We start from the raw sequence: 21214 nt of genomic DNA, 5'->3' as shown, positions 1-21214 counted from the left end.
GGGACCACGGGGTGACTCTACCCCTCACTAGAAACAGCTGAAATTCCAACAGCCCAATAGGGAGGTGGTTCTGTGTGGCTCTTTGGTGTGATCTGAGGGAACCTCCAAGTGTTAGAGAAGTAGCGGGGGCAGCCAGCCTTCAGGATGAGAAGGAGCCAATTCTCTGGAAACACACTGTAAGACTGAGGCTGCTGCAGACAGGCAGGGAGTGAAGGGGTGCACTATGAGCAGAAGAGCCACTCACCAGTCATGCTTAACGCCCCCACGGGGTCTCTCCCATTGCCCACCGCACCCCTGGAGGGGTGGGCTGGCCCATCATGACTTGGTGACTTATCTAGGGCAACAAGTAAAGCCTAGCACCGTGAACTTCAGAGCTGGGAAGACCCTCAGAGACCAGCACAGACACGGAGGCCTAGAGCCAGAAGCTAGCAAGGGGCGGCCCGGGCTCTTTCGGGTCTGAGACTGTTTTCTCCAAAGCTAAGGTGTAAGTGCATTTTAAACATCAGCAAGCTCATGGGTGATGGCTGAATGAGGTCTGGAATCCATCCACAGGGACAATGTCTGTCCCCAAGGAGAGTAACGGCATCCATTAGGGCTGGACTAACTGAGGAGGGGGATGGGGACACCGATTGCAGTCGGTGTTTTTTTCTTTTTTAAGTACAGAAGAAGTACTTTCTCATTAGAAATAATTCCACACAGAGATGTATGTAAATTAAAGGGAGAAAGCCTTCAGCTTCCCTCCCGCTCTGCCCCTGAGCCCACCCCATAGGTGGCAATCAGTAATGATTTCTTGGGAATCCTTCCAGACAATTTCTACTTCTACAAGCACACACTTTTATGAATGGGATCATATTGTAGGTAATTTTCTACAGTTTGCTGTTGTGTGCTTCAACAATAGATCATGGACAGCTTTCCTTGTTGTAACGGCTGTAAAACATTTCATAGAATGGACATAACATCCTTGAAAATATGTCCCTGAAGGCTTATGAGAAAATTTCTTTAAGTAGCTTGTTTTTTTTAAATGGAGCTTCTGAATCAAAAAGTTTTTCACTTATAAATGTTGGATGAGTGCTACCAAAACACCGTCATCTTAGGGAAAGTGTCGGTGAGTGCCTGCTTCCCCATATTCTCAGTAGTATCATTTCAGTTTTTAGCAAACTGGCAGGCAAAAGGAGAGTCCGATTTTGTTTGAATTTGCATTTTCCTGATTACCAGCAAACTAGTTTAAGCTTATTGGGCATTTAGTATTTCTATTCTCTGAACTACCCATTTTTCTACCATTCAGTTTTTTTTTTTTTCATTGATTTGTAGGAGCACTTTACATATGATGGATATAAATTCTTGGAGCACTGCATGCATCACAACTATTTTTCTCTGAGCTTGTTATTTATCTCTTAATCTTAATTATGGTGTTGTTTGACAGATGAATATTTTACATTTTTACTTTATCTTATCTCTCAATCTTTTCTTCTAAGGCTTCTGAGTTCTATTGGATATTTATTTACTTTGGAAACCAGGCCAGTGACTTTTAAAACTGGTTGTTATATACTAAAACATGGTCAAATTTAGAAGAAAAACAAACCATATTAAAGCCTGTCAAAGGAAAAGTTCACGGGTGTCAAGTAACGCGCCACTTTCACTTTCACCAGCACCCCATGAGGAGGGTTACCTCTGTGGACCCGGTGAAGGCGATCTTGTTGACCTGAGGGTGAGAAGAAATTGCTGCTCCCACTGTAGGCCCGAATCCTGGCACGATGTTCACCACTCCTGGAGGGAACCCGGCCTGGGAAGAAACCAAGATAGCACTTGAAGAAGAACGGACTTCACCCACCATGGAGCCACATTTGGGCCGAGAGAGCCGTGGCTGTGTCACATCCCCCAGGGAAGCCTGGGCCGGGGTGGATTTACCCAGGACCCAGATGCAGTTGCCCTTGGGCACCCTAGGAGCTGACCTGGGCTTTTTACCCCCTACTGCCAGCCCAGTGTGCAGGCTGGGCAAGGGGAGATGCCCACTTCTCCTTCCGGGGGGACCCCATCCCAAAGTGATGTGCAGTGCAAATGTGTCATTATGCTGCAAGGTGGCCATGGCCCACCTGTAGCATAGCACCTTTCCATGTTGGTGGGGGGTGTGTGTGTGTGAGAGAGAGTGTGTGTATGTGTTAAGGGGAGAGGGGCAGCTTGATCACAACCCACTGCCCAGGATCAGAAGCACCTGCAAAACATCTGCCCAGAGCTTCAGTTTTCTTTTTTTCTTTTCTTTTCTTTTTTCTTTTTTTTTTTTTTTTGAGATGGAGTCTCTCTCTGTCGCCCAGGCTGGAGTGCAGTCGTGATCTTGGCTCACTGCAACCTCCGCCTCCCGGGTTCATGCCATTCTCCTGCCTCAGCCTCCTGAGTAGCTGGGACTACAGGCGCCCGCCACCATGCCTGGCTAATTTTTTGTATTTTTAGTAAAGACGGGGTTTCACCGTGTTAGCCAGGATTGTCTCGATCTCCTGACCTCATGATCCGCCTGCCTCAGCCTCCTAAAGTGCTGGGATTACAGGCATGAGCCACTGCTCCCAGCCCAGTTTTCATTTATTAATCAGATCCGGTATTGTTCCAAATGGTGATAAGGTATCACTCCCTTAAAGTTCTTTGCTTGTTCAACCTAAGTCTCACCTGGAGCAAGCCCTTCTGGAAGGCAGGGACTGCCACCTCGTTCATGTTCATGCCTCGTGTTTTTCATATACTAAGGCTCTTTATCAGGCAAGAAAAACAAACGAGGTGGAGGACACTCTTCCCCACCTGTCCTGAGGCTTACTTAGAACACATTATTTCAGAAGGTCAAGATTTTAGGCACGGTGCTTGAGTCTTTAGATTTTTAGGCACTGTTTCTTAACAGTTGGGATTTTCAAATTCCTAAGTCTCACCAGTGTGACTTAATTATGCCCCACATCACCAAAGGAAAGCGAGAAACTGACTCATCACCAGCTGTTCCCACCTTGCCTCTAAGCAACCATGGACCTGCCTCCCAGTCATATCAGTCCCACTAAGAAGAGAAAGGAAAGGATCTTTCCTTCTGTCCCTCTTTGCTTTCTGTTGCTTTCTCTAAATCTTTGCTCCATACAACCTGGGGATGGAATGACAAAAGGTATGTCTGGAAGGAGGTGTCCCTTTGGGCCTCTATTTCCCTAAGTTCTGGCTGCCTGAGGGAGAAGAGATTGCATTCAGAGCAGAGGGCACTGATTAGCAGGGACCCGGCAAACAGATAGCTGCAGCCGCCCAGCTGGAGCTGGCAAGGCCACCCCTCAGGAGAAAAACAGACCATTTCATAAACTGAGAATGCAAATCCCAGAGAACCTCCCAAATATTTGGCTCCCTCTTGGTTGACCCCCATGCAAATTCTCTAGACAAACCACTGGGTCCTCAACCATAGGTTTGAGCCCATAATAAGAGTTAAGCATTCTCATTAGGACCACTGGGAGGAATGGAGTTTCTCCAGCTCAGTGGCCACAAGCAGGAGAAAGAACGTGCAGTCGCCAAGCAAAACATTGGGAGTCATTCCCTTCCCACTCAATTGCCAGCAGTCTGCCACTGTCCCATCTCGTGATGGTGGCCTGGTTCCTAGGAGTGGGAATGTTACCAAGAACACGTGATATTTTCTTTCTGGATGTCTCACCTCTTTGATCAGAGAGCCGAGATGAAGGGCGGTGAGGGGAGTCTGCTCTGCAGGCTTCAGGACCATGGTGTTCCCACAGCAGAGGGCGGGTGCCAGCTTCCACACCAGCATCAGCAGGGGGAAGTTCCACTGCGACAGAGCACAGGGGCTTTGGGGGCCCAGATCCACCCTCCCACCCTGTCCCATGTGCCCAGTGATGCCTTTGTGGAGGACACTTGCTTTTCATGGTCTGGATTTGGGGTATATGGGGTAACATAGGAGTGTGCAATGATCAGAACTGCATTCCTGCACAACACTTCTTAAGTTGCATTCTGGGTGGTACTAATAGGTAACCTTTGCAAAGAGGATGCTATTGTATGTGTTCTACCTCCCCCTCTAAAACGTCTGCTGAAGACGTGTCCTCCTCCCTGCCGCCATGGACACTTTTCCAACCCTCACTTCATGTTGCCACCTGGCTCTCCAGCTTCCTGCCTGGCTGTTGTTGCAATGGCCAGAGGCGTCCCAAACAGACAGGCAACACTGTTGCATTTCTTGGGGCACCTATAAGCATCCCCACTGCCCAATGAATAAAGTCCTGGCTCCTTGGCAGCCAAAGCTGCTGGAAGCTGGCCCACACCACCTGCCACGTGTGTGCACCCTCTTCCTCACTTTTGCTCCTGCCTGAGCTCTAGCCCCACCAGATTTCCTGCTGTTCCCTTCCAAGTAGCCCAGACACCTCTACACTTTTGCCTAGGCCATTCCTACTCCTTGGAAAATGATTTTTGTTGTTGAACAAATCTTTCTTATCTTTAAGGCTCAGTTAAGAGACCACCTTCCTGGGAATTCTGGCCATTCCTGACCACTCTGGCTGGAATGCACAGTGCTTTCTGTGGCATGCCTAAAGCTGGCCTTAGGAGAGCAGAAATGGGGTCTAATCCATCTCAACAGCCCTCAAGCATGGAGTTCCATGCCACAAAGAAAATGCTTGTTCAATGCTAGTGCAATCAGATAAAAACACACCAGAAATTGAGTCCAAAGGACACAGGGCAGTGGGGCAGGATCTACATAGAATCTACTGAGAAAAGTTGCCATACTTACTGGAGTGATGGCCCCACAGACACCAATGGGCTCATGCCTGGTGAAGCACACAACGTTGTCATCTGGAGGAGGGTTACATGGTGGGAAAGGATACACTCACTTAATCCAGGTTAGAAACTTGAAGTAATAAAAAGACAAGAAAGAAACCAACAAGGGTGCCAGATTCAAGTCTTGTCTATTATACACAGAAGTGATTTGACCTCAACTTTAAAAGTGAAGTTCTTAGAAGAAGAATTGGCAGTACCATTTGGAGAGGGAGTGGGGCTGGGAAAGGTGACTTGGGGAAACAGTCAGGAGGGGCTCTGGATTAATGAAAAGATATAGCCTCAAAGGGACGATAATATAAGCTATAATATAAGCTATAATCCACCTTGCTCACCTGTGGGGATGGTCTTGCCCTGGATTTTGTCCGCCCACCCTGCAAAGTATCTGAGGGTTCTAATACAGCCCTCCAGGTCGATGAAAAAGGCATGAAGAAATGGTTTCCCTGTATCCATCGTCTCCAAGGCCTGCAATAACAAGATGATGTCTGTTTTGGACATGATTTGCTTTTCTTTTGTACTGTCAGGCTGTTAAAGATGGAAGTTGGGGAGAGAACACAGTCCTAGGACATCACTCTGTAGACCTCACAGTCAGATGTACCTCTTCAGAAAGCATGACACCAAATGTAAAGTGAGGCCTGTCCCTGAGTGTGAGGATTGCTTTTATTTCAAAACACCTAAAGTGGGCTGTGGGGTGGTGGGCCAGAACATAGACATGCACCCTCTTTGAAGGATGCATGGAGGCAAGGCAGATTTAAAGCCGTGCTGGGAAGGAATGCACACTGGCATCTGATCTTCCATCTGTAGCACAGTGGCCTCTGCCATGTGGCCGGTCGTGTGTGCCTGTGTGTTCCCAGGAAGCTCTCTGAAGGTTAGCTGGCTTTGGGGTGGCTGTAGTGGGAGCTGCCCTCCTCGAACAAAAGAGAAAGGGAAGATGTAGGCTCTTCCTTCTCAGCCAGGCTGGCCAGTGTGGCTGTGGAAAGTGACCGAGCCGAGAAGGGTCGCGCCCCCAGCACAAAGATGCAATCCTTCCCTCCTGCACTGCAGAGTCCGGCCGGATGCAGAGTCGGATGCAGAGTCGGAAGGGAGCAGACTGTCCTGCTGGTGAGGGAGGTGATTACCCAGGGTGAGTGTGCAGCCACTCAATGGCAGGGATTCTTTTCTATTTCCAGCCTGGGTGGAAGAGAACCCCTTTGTCCCTCAGACAAGTGGCCCCAGTTGAGCCCAGCGCTGAAACCGCCAGTCATCCGCCTCTGCAGGAAGTGGCCGCCCTGACACATAGCCCAGGGCTGGATTCTTGTGAAAGAGTCAGTGGAGTGAGGTGATGATTGACAAAGGAAGAAGAGGCCCCTCCTCAGGCCCAGGGCCTTAACCCCAGCACACTCCCCAATGTCTCACCCAGGCCCCTCCTCAGGCCCAGGGCCTTAACCCCAGCACACTCCCCAATGTCTCACCCAGGCCCCTCCTCAGGCCCAGGGCTTTAACCCCAGCGTACTCCCCGACGTCTCACCCTTTGAGCTTCGTGACTGTATTCCCACTTCAAGGTGCAGGCACAGACACTAACGGTCCAGTGACTTGGCCAAGGCCACCCAGTGAGGCAGCAGCTGAATTCGGGGCATCTACTTCCGGCCACAACAGCAACCAGCCTTTAGAGGCTGCTCCTGGACACGTGTGCCTGGAAAGACTGCAGGACAGCCACTCCAGATGCTTGGGCTACCCCAGCTCCCCTTTGTTTCAGGAATGAACCAAGCCCCCTCTAATTAGGAGGCAACCACATCTGCTGAACCCTAGTTAAGTAAATGGGCTTTGGGTAAGTCCTGGAATCTCTCCCTGCCTCAATTTCCTCATCTGTAAATAAGAATAATAACGGTTCCTACCTCACAGGGCCAGTGTTAGAGTGAAAGGAGTCAGTGGACACAGAGCACCAACCACAGTGCCCGCCCATGGTGAGTGCTAGATTGGTGTTCACATGAGAACACTGGTGATTACACTGATTATCATCATCTTCCCGTTAGGCACCAGAGAAGGGCTTGGTGATCCTCACCTGGGGACCCAGACAGGGCACTGGGTTGCTGAAGACCACAGGACTGGTCTAGGTTAGGGGTGTGTGTTCTGCCCCCAGCAGCTGCCGCTCAGGGACTGAGTCAGGCCAGTGTGACATCAAGTATACTCTACTGTTGGTTCCTATAGATTTCACTCAAGCGTGAACTTTCGTTTTCCAGGGGAAACCTAGCAATTGCAAACAGTGCCAAAAGGCCTCTAACACTGACCTATGCCAGACAGTAACTGCATATCTGTCAGTGGAACCAGGAGTTTATTCTTCGCTCTTTTCTGGGATGGAAAAAGAGAGGACTTCAACATCCAGCACTGAGGGTAAGTGCAAGACATGGAGCCAACATTCTGCCTCCAGTCCTGGCTGGGTGACCTAGGACAGGTTATTTAACCTCTCTGGGCCTCAGTTTCTCATCTCTGAAGTGAGATAAAAAATCCTACAGCTCAACAAAGCGGGTGACAGTGAACATTCAACAAGCATTGCTACAACAAGCCGGATCCATGGCGAGCATTCAACAAGCATTGCTATTTGTTTTTATTATTAACTTCAGCAAGTTTGCTTACTGGAATGACAACATGAATTTACCAGGTTGGTTTTATGGAATTTCTCTGAGCAAAACCCAGGTCATGACTAGGTTTAGATGGGAAATTATTAGAAAAAAAATTCTGCAGGTGAGTGAGTATAAGTGCTAACTACATATTGAAACAGTCATCCTTTAAACAACTTGTTATTGTGGCTCAATCATGAGTAAACCATAGCCACTCCTAAGTTTATTTCCTTTAGCATTTTAAGAGAAAAATGTGTCCCCTGAGAAATTAACACATCATAACCCTCAGATACTAAAGAATGACAGGAAAGTGCCAGGAAAACAGCACAGCAGGGCTTACAACTAGAGGACCCAGAAATGGCACTTGGGGTGAAAAGGAGAGTGGATAGGGAGGGCTTCCGTTTGGGAGCTCCCAAAATGAGCACCCAAAGAGGAGAGCTGGGGCCTGGGTGCCCCAGCAAAGGAAAGCCATCCAGGGGCTGCTGGATCCCCCACATCTGTTTCCAGACACTGAGCACAGAAATAAACACCCAGCTCTGTCAAACCACTGAGCCAGCAAGAGAACACACTCCATGAACATGCACGGAAACCATATCGAGGTGGAGAGCAAGGGGCGCTCTCTTGTGATGTGGTCGGAGTTTTAAAAACCGTGTTTGCCAGTAATTCTCTTGTCCCTTTCATGTTGTGGCAAAGAGCTGGATCTTATTTCTTGTGGGCAGCAAGGTCCCAATGGCAGAAGTGATTTGCTGGGTTTGCATTCTGAGGTCCTCCAAAGCTCTGTCTGCTGTCAAAACACAGTCGTGCCAGGACAATGGGGCAGGCTGAAGATGAAGGTGGCTTTGCAGCCTCTGCTTCTAAGATGATACTGACACTTAAGGACAGGGTTCGTGGGGGTGCCCAGGGCACATCCTCTCTAGCCTGCTATTAGTCCACACGGACATTGCTGACTGATGAGCTCATGCCGGGTTAAAACAGAAATGTTTTTGAAAAAGCCAGTTTGGCAGCTTGAGTGTTGAGGCTGGCTTACGTTGCAGGAAGAAACCAGAGGCTCCTCAGAGAGAAGCGCTTACCCTGGGAGGTTGCTACCCTCACCCGGGGAACATGTGGACTGGCCGGGCTGACTGGGAAGGAAGGAAGGAAGGAGAGCTTGAGTTTCTGTGTTGATGCACCCTTAGGGAAATGCACCCAAGAGTAAGGCCTGAGAGTTCTTCCACCCTAAGAAACACATTCAGGAGCAACAGCAATTTCCGTGTCCTGGCTGACACCCTCCTTTAAACAGTGGCTACCCTACTGCTTGTTCCCGACATCAGAAAACCCATTTTTCCAAATCAAAGGCCAAAAAGGAGATTTCCTCCCCTACAACCGGGCCTCAAGGTTTGGAACAACTTTTAAAAACAAGAGGCTGAGATGTGCAAGGACAGGATGCAAAGGACCTCACAGTCCAACGTGGCCTCTGATCACCCCCTCAAGACCAGAGGAAAGTCTGAGGATCCTGCTAAAGAATGGATTTACAACTGATGAATGCCTTCGAAGCCCAACCTCATGGGGTATGCTGCATCAATCTCCCCACCTAAGGTAACTAGAAATTACTGGCGAGCAGTGCATATAGCTGAGGTTAGAAAATGGGTCTTCACATGGCCTTATTATGATAACTGCTATTATTAATAATAGTTATCATCTATTTAGTGCTTACTGCATGCCTGGGGACTCTGCCTAGAATTTTTTTTTCTGCCTAGAATCTTAAATAGACCATTCTTACACCACTGAGTTATCATTATTGGTGACATTTTACACAAAGAAATAAATCTCAGAGAGGTTTCACAAGTTGTCCAAAGTCACACAGCTAGTAAGTGGCAGAGTGAGGATTTGAACTTACGTCTTTCCTACTCTGAGGTTTCCTATAACCAGGCTATCCTGCCCTCACCACCACTCCACATATGCTTGCTACTAGTCAGTTCAGGGGTGGTTGAGGAATAATTTTAGGTCACATGAGAACAGTTTTTTCTATGTTAAGTGGTGGCATTTATTTTAGTAAGTATTAGAAAAATAAAATTAGCACATCAAATCTGTGATTTCATGAATATTGTTTCTTAGGATGAGGTTAAACTTAAGTTTAAAAGAGAGTTAAGGGTGGGCACAGTGCCTTACATCTGTAATCCCAGCACTTTGGGAGGCCAAGGCTGGCGGATCACCTGAGGCCAGGAGTTCGAGACCAGGAGTTCAAGACCTGGCCAACATGACAAAACCCTGTCTCTATTACAAATATAAAAATTAGCCGGGCATGGTGGCAGGCACCTGTGGTCCCAGCTACTCAGGAGGCTGAGGCAAGAGAATCATTTTAACCTGGGAGGTAGAGGCTGCAGTGAGCCGAGATTGTATCACTGCACTACAGCCTGGGTGACAGGGAGACTGTCTCAAAAAAATAAATAAAATAAAATAAATAAAAGGGAGTTAATACAAAAAAGAAAAAAGTTAAGTACATAAACATACAGGTGGTACCAGGATATGGCCCAGCTCATAGTCACCAATCTGTGAGTGCCCCAAGTCTGAGACCACTGATATAGCTGAACTTCCTACAGACAACCACTTGGTCAAGAAGCTGAGCTGCAGAGGACAAAAGTCTGACTTCAAAATGAAAGGGATTCAGTCCAGAGGCATCGACACCTGCATGTATTGCCAGAGAGCTGTATCTCAAAGGACGGAACAGACCTACGACCACACAATACCAGGACCCTGATATTTTTTCCCATACCACACGGGGGACAGGACCCTCACTGAGGCTGGCTCATCCCCCACCGGCCCCCATGTGCGTGTACTCACGGCCAAGGTGGCGCGGTCCCTCTCCACCAGGTCAGCCAGCTGGTGCAGCAGCCGCCCACGACTCAGGGCATCCAGCCGGCGCCATGGCGAGCCCCTCTGGAAGGCAGCCTGTGCAGCCTCCACAGCCTTGTCCACATCGGGCTGAGTGGCCAAAACAACAGAGAGAGGGTGTCATCTTTTGATGTGACTGCAGTTTGGGATTGCGGCTGTCAGTTACAGAGAACAGCAGAATTGTGCCGCTGGCAGACAGGCTGCAAGCAGCAGCAAGTTTTTCAATCACTTGAGTGGCTGGGAGCATTCAAGTGATTTTTTTCTTCTTTACATCTTAATATTTCTACAGTGGTCAAATATCATCTTAATATTTCTACAGTGGTCAAAAAAACAAAAACGTTTGTTTCTGATTATAAAAAGCATTTAAAAATATTTCATAAAGTCACCGACCCTGAGTATTTTTCTGGGGGACCCAAGGACGGAAAGACTTTCCACTGGCTGGCTCACGTGAACACACACAAGCCTGCTGTTCACAGACCAGGTGGGAAATGGCTGTCCGGCATTTTATTCCAGCTGGGAACTGGTGGTCCAAGAGTGAGAATGGGGAAATTCGTTCCTTTCTGGATTGCAGAACTGACCATCATGGAACAGTTCGCAGACAGGGAGGAACATGGAGGCCTTTTTTCTCCCTTCAGCCTCACTCACCCCATGGGAGCAGAACTGGATCGTTTGTGCAAGGATAGCATAATCACAACAGAACCTTCTTTCTAAAAGGAAAGAAGTGAGGGCCATTTAGAGTAGTGTCATTCTTTCTCCTTCTCAGGAAAACGGGCCACATTCATCTCAAAGGCTCCTCCGTGCCTCTCTTTCTAGAAGGTACAGCAAGGAGTGGATGCCAGACACCAGGCAGGAGTGACTCTACCGAGACTCCATGTGTCCAGAGCTGGCTTGGGGGTGAGCAGAAGCTTGGCAGGGGAGATGTGGGACACTGGATTCCTTGTCCCAGGCTCTGGGGTGGAGGCCAGGACCTCTCCAGCTGCAGAGTGTGGGGTGGCCTCTGGCTCAGAACAGTCACTCAGACCAAGGGAGAAATCAAGGCCCAGGGCAAGGGTCTCGTTCTCCTCCCAGCACGTGTACAAGGTGCTTGGGAGTCTCCTAGTGGAAACCCCATTCCATGTCATGGCTTCCCCCCGATGCCCTCACATTTTTCTATGAGCTCCTCTGTGCCACTTTCTTTGTTAGCAGAGCCTAACTGTCATGAGGTGCCACACAGAGGGGGGTCTGTATAGGTGCGGCCGCTGTGCATTTGCACATCTGTCACAAAACTCATGGGCAGGATAAAATCCAAGCCTACTCTGCACACGCCCTTCACTCCATCCACTTCCAACCTCATCAGTTTGCTGACTAAGAACATCAGTCCAGTGCTCCAGCCGTTGAGGAAACATTTACATCTCCCTGCCCTCAGTGGAAGGGCTTTACCTCTGCGCTAACATTCAAAATAGATTTAATGGCCTTGCCATGTATAAAGGACACATTCAGAAGTCCCTTAACTTCCGTATTACGATATAGACCTTGCACTTCGAAATAGAGTGATAAAGGTTACCGCTTTCCATGCTCATGTAAATTTCTAGGAGAAAAGAAATCTGGTGGTTACATTGTTAACTATCCCAGCATCACCCAGGTAGCAACTATTTTTTTCCTTCAAGTCTATTTTTTTTCTAAAATGTCTCCTGCCAGAATACTGTATTTGTTGAAACACACCAGCCGGAAATGCTTTATGGAAAGATTCTTTAATGCCTCCAGGTCCAAATAATTGAAAAAACAACAAAAAACAAAAAACAAAAAACAAAAAACCCTTCCTTTAGCCACATGATGAGGATAGGTGAGGTCATCCTCATAGATGGAGAAACATCTATCAAAGGAGAATGATTCTCTGCAGAGGATCATCAGTAATTGATCCCATTCTGTGCCACATGTCTGAGAACCACATGCCAATTCATGCAGCTAGCCCAGGCCCTGCCCCTAGGATGGGCCAGTTCTATCTTATAGCTAAGCCAAACTGCTTCCTTATCCTTTGGTCATCTATAATTGAATTACTTAGAGCAACTGTTTTGTTTTTGTTTTTGTTTTAAAGTATTTACCTTATCTCCTTCTTCCACTTCACATATTTTCTCCAGAGTTGAAGGGTTATATGTGGCAAACTTTTTTCCACTCTTGGATTCATGCCATTCATTGTTGATAAATATCTAACCAGGAAAGGAAGTGTAACGAATTAGGTTTAGATCAAAATCATATAATTTCAACATGCTAAGGACCTTAAGTAACGTCTTATCCATCTTGTCCACCTTCCTCCCTGCTGCTTCCCTCTCCCCTTCAACATTTTATAGATGAGACCTGGAGGGGCACAGAGTCCCAGGACCACATGACCAACAGATCAACCAGGACAGACTCGAAATTCAAGTTTTGGTCAAATAAAACTAAAGTCAGTTAGAGATTTTTTCTAAATTATTATTATTTTTTCAGCAATAACATGGATTCACAGAGGAATGGCTAAGTTAAATGGTTAAATAGAGGCTGTGAATGGAATCTTATACCCTCATAGACTTTGGAAGAAGAATCAATAGGTTTATATATATAAAAGTCCCAAGCATTCCGCCTGCCCCTGAAGGGTAAGGACACACTGAGCACTCGCTTTCTCCTTTCAGCGGCAACACCCAGCAAGACTGATTACCAAGGAGCTCAATTTGAGGAGGATCTCACCATTACCCTTCAGTTTTCACCAATGCACATCAGCATGTCCCTCCCCAGCATCCCCCTTAAAATGTGTAATTTCATAGCAAACCACCATGGCACATGTTTACCTATGTAACAGACCCGCACATCCTGCACATGTACCCTAGAACTTAAAATAAAAGTTGATAAAATGTCAAAACAAACAAACAAACAAAAAAAACCCCACAAAAACCTCCGAAGCTTGACAATAAACCAGTGTTGAAATACAAAGTTAAATGTCTGGGTTAGAAACTTTCCAGGTTACATTAAGAGATGTCACAAATAACTGTTTATATAACCCACAGAAATCACTTTTCTGGGAACCTCAGTGATCCAGAATGCAGATGAGAATGAAAATTTTTTAAACAAGATATCATGAGCAGACTAAGAAGAACATACGAACTTCATGCACTGAAACATATGTACTATTTACTGTTAGTTTACACTAAGTTCTAATCATCTTAATAATGTCACACTAAAAGAGAGGGCCTTTGGAGAAGAACTAGGAACAGACATGACAGACAATACACAAAACACATTCTGACAGCACGGAGGTCCCCGGCTGCCCAGCCAGAAGACACACAAACTCCTGCTACACCAACTTGGAATGGCTTCCTCATCACAGCCTATCACAGCATCAGAAAAACCTCTGTGGCAGAAATGGCTAACATGCATGTCTATCAAGTAAAATGCCATCAATAATTTCTGAGTACAGAGTTAGTTCATCAGGTTCCGTTTTTACCTCTATCTGCATATGGTATATACATAGCTTTACTTTACTTCTCTGTGAATCGTTTAAAGGAAGAATTGCGTCCCTCAAGGGCTAATTTCAATTATTGTGAAATTGATTCATTTGGAATATTTGACTCCCCAGTGACGACAGATGAGAGAGGGCAGCCATCTCCTAAGAATGCGTCTTGGTTACGTTCTCTGTATTGAGCTTCCTGTATAAACTCCACAGCTCGAGCTTAATACCCGGGTGATGGGTTGATCTGTGCAGCAAACCACCATGGCACATGTTTACTTATGTAACAAACCTGCGCATGTACCCCAGAACTTAAAAGTTGATAGAATGTCAAAAAAACAAACAAACAAAAAAAAAAACACAAAAACCTCTGAAGCTCATGCGTGAGGAAGCCTGGTCTGAGTCCTCTGGGGACCAAGCACAAGAGGCAGACTCTGGCTGGGCAGGTGAGCAGAGACCTGCTGCCCCCCAGTTTGGAATCCAGGACTGAGAGCATCTGTCACCAGTGGGATGTGCCTGTCTGGCTTCTGGAAGCTTAGCATCTCCAACGTGAGGCCAGGCCCCCAGGGAAGTGCACCAGGAAAAGGTCAGGCTACAATTACAGGTTTATTCTTCCAGCTGAAACTAAATCCGAGAGTTCACTTTTGCCATGTAGCAAGTCATCACTTGGTAACAGCGAGAAATTAATAACTGGGGAAGAAGAGTTAAGTTAGTGCGGGGAGGAAAGTGCAGCCAGGAAGAGGGGCCCATTTGTAGAAAGATGAAATTTCGTGGGTTAGATAATAGAGACTGTCAGTGAAAATTGCTGATTCTAGGTCCTTCCTGGTATCAATTCCAAGGGGGAGGGAAAATGAGAAGGTGGCAGAAGAGAATATAAATAAGGGGACTGAAAACAGATTACAATGATCGGATGTCTGCTGTATTTCATCTCCAAGCACGCTCCTCCAAAAAAAATTACTGTTTGTTCATGACATTGATCTGTAACCAGCAACCTTAAAACAAAATCAGACTATTTGACTCTAACCGTATTTTCCCATCGCTATGTTTTTAATTTTGTAAAATCTTTTTCTTTATACCACACTACAGTAGTAAGTAATCTTGTAAGTGGTTTCTACTGTTGATTTTTCTCTCCACAAAAACAAAACAAAAGCACAAATATAAGGAAAGGGTATATAAATACGGCCTACTGATTATGCTGGCTGTATTGTTCTGAACTCCAAATCAGAGTAAAGGGTCTAGAAGGAATCATTGTCTTTGATTTGTGGATTAGCATACGACAAACCTTATAGAAGTATAGCATTAAGCTACATTGAGCTGTAGACATGGTTCACATTTTACAAAAGGAACAGAATGACATGGAATCAGGACTGAGCTGTAAGGTGTCTCAGGTTGAGGTGAGATGGCAGTCATGCAAGTGAATCCTATTGATGCCAATTTCCAGTAACTTCCATCTGACAACAGGCCACTCAGCTAAACTCAAAAAGAATATGCTTGCAGAAAAGGAGATTTGGGGGAATTTTATTTTTCATAAGAGAGATAATAAAAACTGGTGTTTTAAAATCAGAAAACTTTGAAAAGAATCTCTGCTACTGGAAGAAATTTTATAAGGAAGGAAAGAGGTCCCCTAAATTAGAAGGGACTTCCATCCTCTGAGATCTGTGTGGGGACCCTGGAGGGGCTCTCAGCTCTCCAGAATCATACAGCATGACCCTAGAGAACGCAATGTTAACATGTGAGGACGAATGAAGGGGCTTTGACAAAGTCATCCTTCTGAAAGTTAGACCACCCTGGAAATGGCACTGCTGGGGCTGGGGCTCAGATGGGCCAACGCTGGTGTGTGCCCCATTATCGAGAAGCACCGTGAGTCAGGTTTGGAAAATAGCAGACCACTGCTGGCTACCATGCTCCACCGTCTGCTCTCCTGCCAGGCCACTCACCTGCCGGGCCACTCACCCACCCTGGGCCTCAGTCCTGAATTTCAGTTTATCCCGCTCCTTCCCTCGGCAGGCACTGTTGGTGGCCTCACTCTCGGCGGCCTCTCCTGTCCAGGCTCCCTGAGGCCTGTGCCAGGGCACTGGCTGGCCACCCTCAGCCACGTAAGCTGCCTGGGTCCACAACTGCTATGGTGAGGTCTCTGCAGAGATGGGCCAGGAGCCAGGACAGAGCAGGCAGCAGCACTGTCCCCCAACAGGTGGGGAGGGAGCAACCAGTGTGAGGCAGTTGGGGCCTTCATCGCCTGGGAGACCCCTCAAGATCCCAGCACTCCAGGCCCATCGACCACCTTCCCTCAACCTCACTCCTTCACTGGTTCCCTTTAACTGGCAAAGGTTGCGCACCCACCAAGACGACAGGCAATTACTGCTCTGTGAATTGTCTAAGATCGCCATAAGGGCTACATTTACACTTTAAAAGTGTCCTAAAAATCATAGAGAAAGAGGTAAACTTTTTGTATGTGGTCAGATTGCTGATAGGACTCAAAAACATAAAAAGTAAAAGGACCATAATACATTTACTTTCTTGTTTCTATATATAGTATTTTGAAATCCTGTACAACCAAAAGAAAACAAACAACCTCCCCACTTCACCACCCGCAGCAGCAGCAGCCAAGCACCTAGGGCTAGGGTCTTACAAAATTAAGGTATCATTTTCACTCTTCCCAGAATTCGTGTTGGAATTTTCACTCTGAAGCTGATATTACAAAGAAAACTACATTAAGAATAATTTTCAGCGTTTAGTTTACAGCGACGTGTCTTTGTTGATTACAGAGCCTTCTGAAAACACTTAATTTAAATGTCATGTGATCAGAGGCTCAGCCGACATTGGGAATTAAGTGCCAAGAGACCTAAATCCGAAGGCCACACGTAGTGCCCTGTAACTTTCTCCGCTTGATTAAAACTCTTTGAGAAAGATAATTGCTACTTCTTAAAGTAAAACGGATGAGGAAATTCTCTAAGTGCGGTGTCAGCTGGAGTTGGGGGCTATGGATAAAAGCAAAAATCAAGAGAAGCCAAAGGTGGGGAAAGTGAAGGCAATGGCTCTTGGCCTGGCCTGTGCCTCTAAAGTGCCCCAGCACCGGCCCACGGACAGAAGCGCACCCCAGACAGCCTGGGGGTGTCCTCCATTGGGTCGCGCTTCCGCACCCGGGTCTCTTGGCCCTCCTCAGCCCCAGCTCAGAGGCCTCGGAGGCCTTACCATCTTCTTTTATTCCTTTCTGCCCCAGGCAGGTAATCTCACCGTTCTGCCAACGCTCTAGCCTCCCAGCCCACAGCGCAAGGAGGCAGAGAACCGTGCGCTTCTGCGGCGCGACGGAGCCTGGCCGCTCGGCCTTGCTACCCACCGCTTCCCAAAGGCCCAGATCTGCGACCTTCCGAATCGCGCTCCTTGCCTGTAAACACCGGGACCTCTGGGCTCCGGGGAGGTTTCATCAGTAAGTGAGCACCTTCCTACTCCCTCTATTCTGCTGGTGAGCTGGGTATAAACTAAGCACGGAAGGTGCCCGATGCGCTTTGCTCAGAGGACCTGTTTCCCCAGTCATCTAACTGCAGCTCCGCGATCTGGCTCCCGGACTCTCTCTTGGCGTTCTCGGGCACCTCTGACCCTCTCAAAGCCAGACGCGTCCACCCGGGAAATCATCCCAGGGGTTTTTGGGGAGGGGGACCACCGCGCTCCTAGTCAAAGCGGCGCGCACCTCCACTCGTGATCAAAGCAGTGAAGGCACACGTCGGGGCCTCGCAGGGATGCGTGCAGCCTGGCACCGCGCGGGCGCTAGACGGCCTCGGTTTCCCGCCTTCGAGGCTCACAGCGCCGAGCCCCGCCGCCGGCGATCCCGCCCAAGATGCCCCGCGAAGGGTGCGGTTTCGAGAGGGCCGAGCCCCGGCAGGGAGGCTCGGGTCTCGGGAGCGCCCGGCGGACCCTCGGCCTACTGGTCCCTCGCCCACGTCGCCCCGAAGCTGGCTGCCCAGCGCAGAGGCTGGCGGCCGTCGGGTGGGAGGGGCGCCCACCTCACCTTGGTGAACTTGACCTCCAGGTTGCGGATAGGGCGCGGCAGGGCAGGCGGCTTCCTGTCCGGCTGCCCGTTTTCCACGGCCCCGTTAGTGGTGGCCATGGCTCCTCCGCGCTCCCTGGCCCGAGGCGCCCTAGTCTGCGGCGCACCGGCTCGGCCTGGGCACTGCGCAGCCTGCTCCCGGGGTGACAGCTCCCCGCCGCTTTATGCAGCGCCCCACGCCTCCCTCCCGAGGGGGCCGTCTAATTGGCTGCAGGACTGGAGGAAGGGCGGGCGGGCTGCTGGAGGGAGGAGAGGGAAGGGGAGGGGGGCCCGCCCGCTTCACCCCACCCCGTCCGCCGCCCCTGCAGGAGCCCGAGTGCCGGCAGCTCTGCCCGCGTGCTGCGGACCGTCCCGGCTACCGCGCCGTGCGCTTTCTCGCCCTGGAGGTTGGCTTTGGACTAGCTCTCCGAAGCGCTGCCGGGCCCCGGAAGTCGCAGGGCTGGGACACCCGACCCGGCAGGGAGCTAAGCCGCAGGGGCCACAGCGCCCAGCTGCCTCCCCGAAGCCGGGCGAGCTCTTCCCGCGGCACCTGCAGCCCCCTCCCAGTCGCCGCACAGAGCGCTCGCCCAACTTCGGCCGGCTTGCAGCTCTCCGGAATGCCCGCTCTCCGCTGGGCCCTGCGCCGCGCCGGAGTCGGGGCTCCTGGCGGGGCTGCCCCGCGTCGCTGCGCACGTGCCCTGGTCTTGGGTCCAGCGGCCCGATCCCCGCTCGCAGGACAGACACCCGCTGCACCCCACCCTGCCCTAGCGGGGACCGCCGGCTGGCGCACCCTGGCCCAGCTGGCCTGGAATTTCCCTGCGGCCCTGGGGCTTCACACGCAGTGGGGCAGAAGGCGAAAGCAAAACGCTGGACCATTCCAGCTCTACGCTGTGGAGCCCTGGCGCCGCTGGGACTCTGACCTTCACAGGCGCACACCGCCCTCCATCCCAGAGCCCTGGAGTGCAATTAATTTGGTTTTTTAAATGCATAAATTATACCTCGATTAAAAAATGATAATTAAAAAGAAAGCACATGAGATCTTTGCTGCTAATCGTTTTAAGAGTTGAAACTCTTGTCGGGCATAACTTCCCAGGAGTGGGAGGTAAGTCTAGCTCCTCTCCTTTTGCCATTTGGGAAATGCTCCATCGACCCCCAGGACTTGACACAGCCCCCATCTGAGACACGGAAGCGGCTTCTGATGCATGCCATTCCTCAGGTTGCTGGAACAAAGACGGGAGGCACGAATTCCTGGCAAAAGCTGTGCTTTAATCCTCAGATAGGCTCAGGCCCTTCAGTCCATCTCTTTGTATGAGTAACCCCAAGTAATCAAGAATGGAGAGGGGTCTTCTTATTTTCCTGAGGCTCCTCCTGTTTTGAGGCCTCCGTGTCCATCTCTGTCCCCTGGTGTCCTTCTGGATAGAGGGGTAAGTTTTGAAGCTTTTGGAAACCCCGCATCTGTCCCTTACCCTGTGGTGGTGGAAAGTTCTTGTGCTGCTATGGCCTGGAGTGCACAGCTGAGGCCGGGAAAAGGGGATAATGGACCCTCGAACGGGGCAGCCTTGACCAATATCGGCTGGCTAACACTGGTGAGTCTGAGCAATGCCAGCTCTTTCCTCAGCTGCTTCTGCCAAATCCTGGCCTCCCTGCCATCTTGACTGGCCCCACGGCTCCCACTTAGGTCTCCTGAAAGCATCTGGGTAGATGTGCCATGCCAGGGCCTCTGGCTGGGTGCTGAGCCCTAGCATTTGGGTGCCTGAACCCAAGAGGACCGTCAGGGTGTATCGACAAACCCTTCCTGCATAGATAGAGGCCAGGAGCCCAAGGCCAGTGGGTGCACCAGGCCCCAGGAAGCTGCAACTAGGGATGCTTTACAAATTGAACTCCCATTCTGAGACTTTATCTGGGATCCTGGATGGTTGAAATTATGTCGCTGCCAGGATTTTTTAAAGAAATCTGAAATAAAATTTATAGAGGAAATTGTGTTAATTAAATCATTTTGGATTAATGGGGGAGGCAAATGGCATTGAGCTTAGAACTCTGCTCCTTTAGGGAAGATAGTCGAGCCTGTTTGGTCAAAGACAGACAGCCACCACTTTGTTGGCTATGAAGTCAGGAATGAAAGCCACCTCACCTCACACTCAGACGTCCTTGTGACCCAAGGCGTGATCTCAGGAGCCAGTTGCAATGATGCCGACTGGCTCACCTGCAGCTCCTCCGTTTGATACCCACGTGATCCTGGGAGCCTGAGATCAGAGTGGAGCACTTAGCCATAGATTTTGTCACAGAGAGCAGATCAGGAGGATGGGCTTAGCTCTGGGCTTGTCCAGACAAGCAGGCTCTACCTCTGCTCCCATCGGCGGGAGGGGTGGAGGCAAATGTGCTTCTCCCCATTTTACAGGTGAGTAAACAGAGGCGTGCAGATACTTGTCCCAGACATCACCATCGGGGGAGAAACTAAAGCCAGACTGTGTGAGAGTGAGTGGTGCACGGCAGGGAGGAGGGGCTTTTCTGACATTCCTCTGTCCTATTCTTTCAGGCAGGTGAGCACCTATGACCCAGGGCGGTCCCACGTCATTGGGGCTGCATAGGACATAGTGAAGACACCAAGTGCTTTGAAGGTCAAAAATGGTGGGAGTATCCCTCTTCCTTGTGCCTTTCCTAGGAATCGTACCTCCTAGCTGTGGCCTCAGAGGCAGGGGCCATAGGGGCTGGAAAGGAGGATTTATTTTTGCTCACAGTGTGTTGCTGGGTGTTCGGTTTGGTGGTGAGTTGCCTGAGCATCGGAGGTGGCAGAGGCCCAGCCCCTTCTGATCACATCCCTGACCTGAGTTGCAGCTATGCACCCTTGGGTTGGATATTGATCTCTCTGAACTTCAGTTTTCTTTTCCATAATCTCCTTCCCACTTTACAGTGTTTGGGGAGGCTCAAGCAAGATAAGGCTCTCAGGAAGTGCTTTATAAACTTTAAAGGGCTATCACATACCAGCTCTTCATTTTCATATTCTTCCTGGAGACTGGTTCCTTTTTGCTGGCTTTTCTTCTTGGAAGTCAGCAAGTTCCCCCCACTTGTCTCTGGCTTGCGGGAGCTCCCCAAGTCAACAGTCCCTCTGCTCATTTCATTGTGAAAAAGTATTTATTCATTTTGTTTTCAGCTCCGTGGTGCTGCTGTTGTCTGCTGCTTGTCTTATTGGTGCATCAAATGAGCTGAGTCCCGGACATGTCACGTTGCAGGCTTGTTTGCGGATGAACACTTAGTAAAAAGAAGCATGAATAAAAGACTAAGATAAAACAGAAGTCAGGTGGTCACCCCCTAAGTTCAACCTCATTTCATTTTTAAACCCATAATCATTTGTGGGTGATGTTGGGGTCTGAAGCAAATGTAATGAATAATGATGATGATATTGATGGACCCCCTGCTGTGTTTCATGTTATTTCAGATCTGGTACCTGAGCCTTGTGGAGAGATGCCCAGGTCTGCTGAGCATCCC

At 49.1% G+C, this 21214-nt stretch overlaps 1 protein-coding gene across 2 annotated transcripts in view; it reads right to left on the bottom strand.

Annotated features, from left to right (window-relative positions):
* Positions 1-17891, bottom strand: part of ALDH1A3 (aldehyde dehydrogenase 1 family member A3) — a 34658-nt gene extending 16767 nt beyond the window's left edge. Inside the window, 7 exon segments of one of the 2 annotated variants that reach the window (NM_001266556.1) lie at positions 1670-1783; positions 3659-3787; positions 4736-4797; positions 5115-5244; positions 10197-10337; positions 12329-12433; positions 17711-17891. In NM_001266556.1, the coding sequence (NP_001253485.1) occupies positions 1670-1783; positions 3659-3787; positions 4736-4797; positions 5115-5244; positions 10197-10337; positions 12329-12433; positions 17711-17809 (780 nt within the window). In that variant the 5' untranslated portion in view covers positions 17810-17891. 2 annotated transcript variants of the gene reach the window in all.
* Positions 17892-21214: the final 3323 nt, after the last annotated feature.

Source organism: Macaca mulatta, chromosome 7, assembly GCF_049350105.2.
Source record: "Macaca mulatta isolate MMU2019108-1 chromosome 7, T2T-MMU8v2.0, whole genome shotgun sequence".
Taxonomy (NCBI): domain Eukaryota; kingdom Metazoa; phylum Chordata; class Mammalia; order Primates; family Cercopithecidae; genus Macaca; species Macaca mulatta.
The sequence above is the reverse complement of the archived record's forward strand: the minus strand, read 5'-3'. Positions and strand labels throughout refer to the sequence as shown.